The following is a 10,151-nucleotide window of genomic DNA, read 5'->3' as shown; positions in this document are numbered from 1 at the left end:
TGTTTCTGTTTCTTTCGTTTCCTTTTCGCGTGTACCTCGTTCCATGGCGTGTGTGTGTTTATATCTTTTTCTTTGTTTTGCGGTCTTCGTATGGTAGGGGTTGAATCAACGTTCTATGGAGGGTAACGGAGGAGCACTAGGACCAGGGGGACTGAGCCTTACTCGTGATGATTTATCTCGTATTCTGAAGTTTGGTGCATCGAAGCTGTGGAAGCAAAGTCAGCCTAAAGGTTGTGGGAGCGGAGAAGGAAACAATAAAGGCGGTGGGGAAGAAGAGACAAATGGAATAGATGAAGAAGAAAAGGATGATGAACAGAAAGAAGTTGATTTAGATCTGATTCTTGCAGAGGCTGAAGTGACTGTCACTGAAGCAGGGACAGGTGGTGGTGGAGGTGGTTTAGCAGATAGTTTGTTAAGTAGTTACCAGAATATACAAGAATTCAAATATGAGCCGACAGCTGTCACCAGTACGAAAGGATCAAGACGTGGAGGAGGAAACGTGTCATCGAGCTTCTCAGGGACTCCTGCTGGGACATCTCAAGAAGATTTTGAAGGAATGAATGATGCTGAATTTTGGCAAAAGTGTATTCCTCAAGCAGAACGTCAGAAACTCAAGAAAGATAAACAGGAAGAACTTATTGTCTATGGAAAGAGAAAAACAAGGAACAATCTCTTTCTTGGACAAATCTTCGATAGTGGGTTAGACTCGAGAGAAGAACGGTTTGGCGGCGGGGGAAGAGGACGGTCAAGAGGTGGCGGTAGTGGTGGTGGCGCTGGAGACCTTACTGGAGGTATGCCGAGGCAGGGGGGAGTCGTGTCTGTCTAGCGCGGGTGATATGGAAGAGGTTTCTTTCAGTCTGCTGTGTTAAATACATGGAGCTCAGTTACACAAGGATGGATACACATTCGTACACGAGATAGAGTGTTTGAAAGGGAGGGGAGGAGGGTGTAACTCTAGAACGATTTGCGAGAGAGAGAAGGAAAGAAGAGAGGAACGAGCGGAGTCCGGGTGTGACAGGTTCTCATCTCATTCATGCATCTACGGTATCGTTTAATATGAGGGTGTTACTATTTTTTTCTTCATCTGTAGTCCAGCAAGTGGCTACTTCGAGGAGATATTCTTTGGTGGCTCGTAGAGGTAGGTCTATTGTTGTGCGGCAGGGACAGGAGACTGTATTTCAGTCTCTTGTGTCTGATTGCACAGTCAGCAAGAGGAGCGTAGCGGCTCTACATTGCTTTCTACAGATACTCCATCTGAGTCGGTGTTTGAATTCGGTTAAGAGAGATTTGTAGATACCGCGCTGTATATGTTCCTCGGACGCCTGGGGTTCTTTCCTAACATCTGCTTAGTGTCCCGCAGGTGGGCATGTCTGTGCTTCGAGCTATTGATAACAGTTCCTTTCTCATGTACTTCGTACGATTGGAAGTACTGAGTATGTTCATATAGATGTCTTTCAGGTGCGACCGTCACTTTGAGAAGGAGCATCATGTGGCTGCACGTTTTGAGAGATTTTTTTCCCTTGTTCAGATGACAATGCTTCTGATCTCTCGTGTTCTTCTCGTCCGTCGGGGTCCGCTACGGCGTCGTCTCCTCCTTCTTCTCTCCACGGGGGGGGAGGACGCGGGAATGGTGACGGCTTGGGGACTAGGGGAGGGACAGGAACACGTAGAGGGGCAAGACTGAAGGGTGCAAGTCCTAACTGTTTGACCGATAAAGAACTTCATCGGCTCTACAGGTCCGATATGCTTTCTTCTCGTGTGAATCATCAGGACGTAAAGAAAGTGAATGAAGGTTGGTTCTCGGGTTCGTGGCGTGTAACCAGCGACAATGGAGGGGGCTTGTGTGTGGAATATGAGTAGAATTAGTTCTGTACCTGAGAGAGCAACTGACTGAAGTTGTTATGACTGTATCTCAATAGGAGGCTGTAGACGCGTAGATCTTGATCAACTTGTCACTCCTTGGCCCACAAACAGGTGAAGGTGTGTCCTGAAGGATCCAGCAAGTAGGCTTGGTGTATTTATCCTTTATGTGTATACCCCTGTATACATCTAGCAGTTTCCTCACTTGTGTCCGTCTGTATATATATGTATATATATCTTACAATTGACACCGTGATGATGATGATGACGTATGAATCATCGATATAGCTGTATGTATATATATACATACATATCAATCGGAGTCTCTGTGGTAAGGAGAGAACAGAGGTCCTCTGAAATCACTCTGAACCGATTTCCGTTCTTCACAGGGACGAATTCAGTGTCCGTCTGTCTGGCTGTGTTTCTGTTGATATCTCTCAGAGCTATGCTGAAGTACGGGTCACCATCAGTTCGATGTGACGACATTATCTTTGATGCTCGATTAGATCGCGTTGATAAGGAGGTAGTTTTAAACACAAGTCAGCATATCATGACGCTCTGCCAGCAGCGTCTTCAAGAAGAACTTCTCAAGCAACAGCAAGGAGGAACAACTCGTGGTAGGAGAGGTAAGAGAGGTGCCGGATCTTCTGTTGGAGGTCCAGGTGGAGAAGGCGATGACGATGAAGAGAGAGAAAAAGGAGATGAAGAATTAGATGATAACGAAGACAGAGGACATAGGGAAGGAGGTAAGGAAGTAACCATCAACATTTTTCTCTAAAGAATACATCGGTTCGTCATCTCTACGGTTCCTCGGTCTCAATGGTTCTACAAACATGTACATCGACGTGAACGCATGCATGTCTCTCTCTGTGTAGATGTGTGTATGGATGTATGGGACCATCTTGGATGACATACTGCATCAGCATGTATGAATCTTCTCACCGTGTGGCGGTGGATACTGGGGGAAGATAGGAGATGTAGTTCGATGCCTAGTGGCTCAGTGAAAGACATGTTGTGTGGAACAGGTGATCGAAGGAAACCAATTGAAAGAGAGGGGACATGGTTTCATTCATTCTCGGGTCTCTATATACGGTGGTGTTCAGTACGTTGTCCCTAGCTAGTGATAGCAGTGTGCTTACATCGTTTTGTATCTGCTTTTCCGTACGTAGGTTCATCTTTAGTTCTTAGCCCTGTGTTCATTTTACTATTTCTGTTCTTTGACTGGGTATTCTGATTCCATCTCTTTTTTTCTTGTTTCAAGACTTTCTTCTTCTCCTCCATTCTTTTCTGAGTCGTTTTTCTCTTTCTCTCTCGATGCTCTCCCCATGCTCCCCGTTCAGGTCGCAGAGAATCTTCATACTTCACGCGATTAGGAGATACTCGGGTGAATGCGTTTGATCTAGTGGAGCGTCAACATCTCCTTTCCCTTCTTCATCGTGTCATATGTGAACAAAATCCGCAGTATGAACAACCGTGGAAACTACCGACGGGTCCTCTACCTTTACTTCCAGCAGCAGCATCAGCAGGTAGTAACTTGAATACATCAGGGACATTGACTCAGCGTGGGGCCGCTCTTGATACAGCAGGAGGGACCCCAGGTGGAGATCTTCATACGACGACAAACTCGACGACAGAAGAAGAGTCGGGAGTAGGAGGAGGAGAAGGCGGAGGACAGTTGTTAAGTAAAAAGACATCAGAGAGAGATCTGGGAAATAATACACAAGAAGGAGGTGCAAATACAGAGAAAGAGATGGCAAAAGACAATAGTAGTAGTACTGTTGGAGATGAGGAAGATGATGAGAAGAGAACGGGTGATAACGGAGGGGGGGCAGAAGAAGAAGAAAAGGCACTAAGAGAAGAGGCAGAAGAAGAAAATAAAGAAGGTGCCGGAGGAGGAAGACATGCAGCAGCACGAATTGAACGAATCATTAGAGAACAAGTCCACGGAAAAGGCTTCATCAAGGTATGTCGTGTATTGTCTCTCTCTTCATAGACAACTCACCAAACATTAATGATATTCCCGGTTGTAGAGTTTCTTGTTTTTTTTCTCCGTAATATCTTCATGTTGCTTCACCACTCTTGCCGAGTATCGGAACAACTTTCTTCTTTCTTCAATCAGTGAACATAGTGGCACACGTTTCTCTGGTGGACCCCTGCTTTCTCTGTGTATTTCGATATCTACCCGGCAATCTCCTTTAGGGGAGCCGTGTCGGCTCTTGGAATCATAACGGACGTCGTCTTCTCCGGCATCGGATGAGAACAGACCCGGATTCTCAGCTCGTCAAACGGGATGGCCATGCTCTGTTCAACGAATGTGCTTGTTATCGTTTGGTGTTATTACGGTGTCCATACAGTACAAGTTCAAGAAACTAGAGACAACTAGCAGTATGGACCCTCACATGTTATATGTGTAGGTAGCTATACATATAGATGATAGAACACCATCGGTTCAAGAACCACCTGTGTAATGTTGATTTTCCAGACAAGAACATACATCAGGAGTGAACTGTATTCCACGTACAAGTACCTTCTAGATGGCGTATGAATCACACGATCACCCGGAAGACTGTCGAGCGGTTTCCTCTGTTGTGCGTTGTCTTGCGCTTCAGTTAGAACTTCCCTCACGAGTCATGTCACGCTTGAAGAATTGGAGTGCACGCGATGTTCAGAAGTGGGGAGAAGAAGAAGATCGAAATCTCTTGATCGGAGCCTATAAGTATGGATTTGGAGCTTGGCTTGTAAGTATCTCGCACTTGACCATCTTCAGTGTGCTAGTCGTTAAATAGCCTACACGACAGATGACCTGGAATCATCGCATCTTAGGGCGTTCGACTGTCGTGTGTCTCTCTCTTCACATCTGTGTTATTGATGCTGTATGGAAACGGGCTACGCTGCGCAGCTGATCATAGAGGAAGGAGTGAAGGAACATGGAGAGGTGATGCCTATCCAAGGAGAGAGAACGAAGGCAGTGTACAGATAGGGTATATTTCCGTAACTGTGTATGGAAGCGATTGACTCACCAGCAAGAAACGCCAGTGAAGTTCGATTCGTTCTGTTCCGCGAGTGCTCGTCTTATATCTTATTCGTACGTAACCGCTTTTGGAAAGATTGTCCTTGCTAAGGATGTCTGTTTGTGATGACGAGCTGACGAAGTAGACCTGCTCCAATCTCCAGAGTGATAGAGACGGCGCTAGTGGAGCAGATTGTGTTCATACACCGAAAAGTGAACCCGGGGGTAGCAGTCTTTTTCTAGGACCAGAATACTGTCTTCGAGGCTGGATACATGCATAGGAACGAAGATAGGCATATATATTTCGAGAGTGCTATTGACCAAGAACACACAGAACGAAACAAATATGAAACGATTAGTTGTGTTCGTCCCCATGTTGTATTGTGAGAAAGACACACTCACACGTCGGACTTCTGTGTGTGGCCGCTGACTTCTTTATTCTTTCAGGATGTTTGTAACGATCCGAACCTGGAGTTACCTCAGATTCGTCAGATCAAGTTTGACAAGTTGAAGATGAGAGCTTTGCGTACTCTGAAACTTCTTGAACAAGAATTACAACATGAGATAGGCAAAAGAAGACGACCTAAGCTGCCACAAAGAGGAACAACTCCGCCGTCTAATTCTGCTTCCATTGAACGTGGGGGGGGGCACCTCGGCGGTAACGAGACTTCGGCATCTCCTTCAGGAGACCCTTTCAGTGCAGGTGATGGTGGTCGAAGTCCTTCATCTGTCTCTACACAAGGACAGATGAGGAGAGGAGGCATGTTACTGCTAGAGAAGGCAAGTAGCCTAGGTGGTAGTGAGGGTGGAGATTTAATGGAAGGAGGGGGGGGGGCGAGTGGAAGTTCATTTTCTGTCCATTCGTCTAGGAGCGTAGGAGGTGAAGGAAGTCGTGTTGATGATGATGAAGAGGAAGAAGAAGAGGAAGAAGATGATGATGAGGAGGATGAAGAAAGACCTAAAAAGAAAAAGAAAACCGACAAAGCCGCAGGGGAAGGAGATGAGGTAAGGTAAAAACACACATCATGAACGTTTCTTGATCCGTCATGCATGTCCTCTGAGACGGGGGAAGTCAAGAGAAGTCATTTACCGTGTCCACATCCTAGCGTTTCTCGCTTGGTTTCAAAGAACCTTCTTAGATGTGTCCCTGACATTCGGAAAGGTCCATGGCGGTAGTAGGTAGGAGTTTTCCTTGTCTCGGAACGCTTGGTCAGTTGACTGATACCCATCATCTGAAAGTCTCGCAGTACACCTGTCCTCTCTCGGGTAGGCTTACTTACCCTTATGGACTGTTGCAAAGCGGCAGTTTCACTTAGTGTTTGCGTGTCACCAGGCAAAGTATATGGAGAATCACCTTGTCTACGGTGTACTCCGGCACCAAGTGTACGGACAGGGCAATCTGCTTGAGGGAAGCGGAGTGGGGGCGAGACATCTGAGGAATTAGCTGCCCCCATGAGATTCTCTGTGTCGGAGTTGTGTGATATTGATTGCTCAGGAGGGAAGACGGAAAAAGAAGAAGAAGCCTCTTGACATTTCAGGTGAGTTTCATCCTAGACGTTTGTCTTGTGGGTCCGAGAGGGAGTCTTTCTCTTTCCAGTAATTGTGACGTGATAAACAGCCGATCCTCGTATGGTTCGAAAGCCATCTTCTTTTCATATCCCTCTCGCTGTAGTCCCCCACTACTGACAGTGTCTATAGACTCATGTGTAGTCATAGGCGAGCGCCTCTCATATTTCCAGAAGCGAATGTGTGTTTCGCGCTTGCTTTTCGTCGGGACAGATACAGCACTCAGAAAGTGTGTACGCGAGCCAGCTAGTCCGATAAGGTGCAAGCAGTTTAGAGAAGGCAAGTTGCTTTTTTCTCGCTTTTTCCTTTCTTTTGTGCAGGCTTGGTGGCTGCACGGGGTGAAGAGTTGCGTCGCGGGTGTAAGAAGCTTCTCCGGGATGTGAAGAAGAAACTGAAGGCGCTGAAGAAAATGAAGAAAGACAAGCAAGAAGAAGATCCAGCACAGCAGAGGGCATACATTCAAAATATCTCCCCTCTTCTGGTTTCCGTAGGAGACGTAAGTTCACTGGGTCTTTTTTTCACGCCTCATTTCAGTTTGTGGAGTGTACGTTTTTCCTTGTCTTTCTATTTTCTTTTGATCGAAGACGAAAGATTGTTTGCGCGTGAAGACGATTGTGAATGACCTTTCAGAGCAAAGTTGTATAGCGTCTTATCAAACAAGGGAAATTGGCAGTACGTAATCTTGGTAATATATATCGAGAGTTGTATGTGCTTCGCGGGACTTCGCCGGAGGTTGGCCATCATCGTACGTACAGATTTTTCATAGGTTTAGATAGATAGAGTTCATTTTATTTTTTGCGTTGAAGGCAGAGCTAGGCTATTTTCTGTGCAGATGGCATTCGTATAGGAGAGTACACACAAATTCTTTTCCGCCTGTGGTGTAGGGGGCTTTTGTGACCCTTTGACTGTATCGTGAGCTATTCTTCTTCGGCACTTTGTTGGATCTTCTGATACAATCGTGCCCGCATAGGTCATATGTCGGGTCGACAAGGACCAGAGTTGTCCTGTGTGTTTCTGCAGGCGATTGGAGCGGTACTAAGCAGCTTGCAGGAGCAAGGCCATGGAACGGCTGTTTGTTCTCACATTGCAGCTGGTTGCTGGCAGTACGTTGCCTCGTAAGTTTTTTTTTCTAAGAAGGATGATACATCAGGGATGGTGATGATCGTCTTTTTCTTTTCAGCGAAAGTCAGTTAATTCGGTAGTCTTCCAGCTTCATAGTTCCGAAGAAACTTTAGGTTCACTGAATACCGGAACTTCGGGATAGGTTTTGCTACCGGCGTACCTTCTCTGGGGCTAGGTTCCGGAGAAGCTGCGGGAGTGGTGACAGGTCGGACACACTAAAGGCAGCAGAGAAGTCTTTTATAGAGACATCGGGGGGACGTGTGATGGCTGGTGGGTTTGTGTTCTTTTTTTTTAACGAACAGTTTCACAGTGTGATTTTCAATGTAAGACAGCAGTGGCTGTATCTCTGCTATTCTGTTGTCATCGTGAATTGTCTCTTCGAACCCACTCGCAGAGCATTGAGGTAGCTGAGGAGTACGTGGCATACTGAGAGTGTTGAGAGGTCTATCCTTCTCTTCAAGCACAACGTATAGTTTCATTAGCCTTGACGAGTAGAAGGGGAGCTGAACGTATGCTTGATGGACACCGTTGTTTCTGTATGGAAAGCAGAATCACGAGATGTTACTGTCTTTGTCTGTGGGGAAATCCTCCTTCCGCTGTGTTCTTCAGGTTCACTTTACTTTCTGCTGAGACTCTTTGCCAGCTGTACGAGTCAGCTCGTCGACAGTGTCCGTCGGCGGCCTCGAGCCCTTCTCAGAAGAGCCCAGTATCTCCTCTTCTTTCTCCTACTCCCCGTCTTGGCGCTACTCCGGGGACTTCTGTTCAGACCGGGAGTACACCGGATTCTCGCTTGCTTTCAGACACCCAGTCGGAGTTTCTTCCTTTACCTGTGAAAATGAGTGGTCAAAGTCCAGACACATCGAAAAGCAAATCTTCGCTCGCTTCTGACACACGCGTATCTCCTCTAAGTGCCTCAAATCATGATGATTGCTCTGCGTCTAACGTCTCTTCGACGCCATCGTCAACATTTGTAGAAGGACGGGGTGTATGTACAGCACATGCAGTGACGATGGCAGAAGGTGACCAGGGGACTGCCGCCTCACCAGGGCAACTGGACAGAGCAGGCGACTGTCGCGACCCCAACAATGTGCGTTCCCCTGGAAGCGACGCAGCAGATGGAAGAGAAAGAGACGAAAAAGAGGGGATGCTATCAAATCCGAATAGTTCATTGATTTCCAGTGGAGGAGAGAAAAATGCGGATGAGAAAGACGGGGGAGACAGTCTGGATTTCGTCTCCTTTAAGCCCCAGGTGTTGGTGAACAGAAGTGAAAGTGACAGTAACGTACTGAAATCACCAGGGAATGAGGTCAACTCAGCTTCTTTACCTGGGTACGGTGGCCCGCAGTCGTCAGAGCATTCCTCTTCTACTCTTTTTGGAAGCAACAGCAGTCCTAGTATGGAGAGTTGACAGAGGGGCCCGGTATTGTATAGTTGGAGGCCGAGTCAGGGAAGACAGAGAAGACACATCAAGGAAATCAGGATTGACTGGGAGAAGCGAACTCGTGGGAGGAATGAGGACGACAAGAAGGATGGGTATCTGCATGGGTGGCAAAGAGCCGGAGGGGGGGGGGGTGTGAAAAAAGTATGGAACAGGCTATTATGATTTGTGTGCTCAAGAAGAAAGAAGGAATGCGCTTGCCGTGAGCTCGTGACTTCTGACAACTTTTAGTGTGGCGCACTGCGTCTAGTATGAGCGTTTCAGTTCCCTTTTTTGAGGATCAGCTAATGACCAGCGTCTTACTCATCGTAGTGGCACCGAGGTTTCATCTGCGTCGCTGGGCGCGTGTAGAGAGTTGAGGACCGAACTAAGAGAGTCCCAGTGGGACCATGCGGTAGGCCTTCCGGTTCTGGGTCGCAAACAAAGATGCGTCGATGTAAGTACGCGGGACACCCCTTGCGGCCGGTCTCCGTCACCATCGGTTTGGACCGTGATACGCGTGATCAAAGACAAAGAGGGGGCCGCAGCGGTGGTGTCACGCGTACCGTGAGTGTGAGGAAAAGGGAAAGGTTGTCTTCTCTTTTCACAAGAAAAATGAATATTTTTTCTTTTTTTCTTGTCCGCGTTCATCATTGTGTTTCGAATGCTTCACAGCTCTCGATTTCCTGTCACGCCGGAACCTATGTGGTTGTGGTGGGACGACGTGACTCGCGACTTCTCTCATCTGGATCATAGCGTAGCGTGTGTCTAGAGTGACTCCCTGGTGGCAGATGATGTCGAAGCATATGCACCAGAGAGCCAAAGCGCCTTTCTGTCTAGATCATACGGGCGGTCCGCAGTCCCGGTGAGCGCGAACATGCGTAACTTTCTCAAATCTTGACCGTATTGCTTGCGCGGCGGTGACGTAACAGGGGGCATCCATAGGCGCCCCGAGATGGATGACGCCATCCCGAGGCATCTTTGCCATGTCCTGGCATGGAAGAGCAATCTCCGTTACCGAGTTGCTCTGCCTGTGTATGTTGTCTAGTCACCCTTCGTTAGGTGCTACTAGGATACCGCCTTTCACGCGCTCACTGCGCAAGCGTGTGCACTCAGCGACATTTCGGGGACGTAGACAGAACGAAGAGTTGCGCGTGTTGTTAGAAGACTTTGTTC

The 10,151-nt window shown here is 47.4% G+C and overlaps 1 protein-coding gene across 1 annotated transcript; it reads left to right on the top strand.

Moving 5' to 3' along the window:
* Positions 1-94: 94 nt before the first annotated feature.
* On the top strand, positions 95-9,779 carry CSUI_008111 (chromodomain helicase dna binding protein chd1 swi2 snf2). The gene is made up of 10 exons (XM_068068250.1): positions 95-791; positions 1,529-1,736; positions 2,302-2,606; positions 3,201-3,823; positions 4,470-4,598; positions 5,318-5,875; positions 6,366-6,408; positions 6,757-6,932; positions 7,457-7,551; positions 8,168-9,779. Exons 1-10 carry the CDS (start codon positions 116-118, stop codon positions 8,964-8,966), a joined length of 3,612 nt encoding a protein of 1,203 aa, XP_067919776.1. The 5' UTR covers positions 95-115; the 3' UTR covers positions 8,967-9,779.
* The last annotated feature ends 372 nt before the right edge of the window (positions 9,780-10,151 follow it).

The sequence above is a fragment of the Cystoisospora suis genome, assembly GCF_002600585.1.
Source record: "Cystoisospora suis strain Wien I chromosome Unknown contig_4467, whole genome shotgun sequence".
NCBI classification, from domain to species: Eukaryota; Apicomplexa; class Conoidasida; order Eucoccidiorida; family Sarcocystidae; genus Cystoisospora; species Cystoisospora suis.
The sequence above is the reverse complement of the archived record's forward strand: the minus strand, read 5'-3'. Positions and strand labels throughout refer to the sequence as shown.

What these genes read in the sequence shown, in the direction of transcription:
- CSUI_008111 (XM_068068250.1), top strand. Translation starts at nt 116, where the DNA reads ATGGAGGGTAACGGAGGAGCACTAGGACCAGGGGGACTGAGCCTTACT. An exon ending in ACGGAAAAGGCTTCATCAAG is followed by an intron (nt 3,824 to 4,469) that starts GTATGTCGTGTA and finishes CTTGCGCTTCAG; the next exon opens with TTAGAACTTCCCTCACGAGT. An exon ending in TGCTGGCAGTACGTTGCCTC is followed by an intron (nt 7,552 to 8,167) that starts GTAAGTTTTTTT and finishes TGTGTTCTTCAG; the next exon opens with GTTCACTTTACTTTCTGCTG.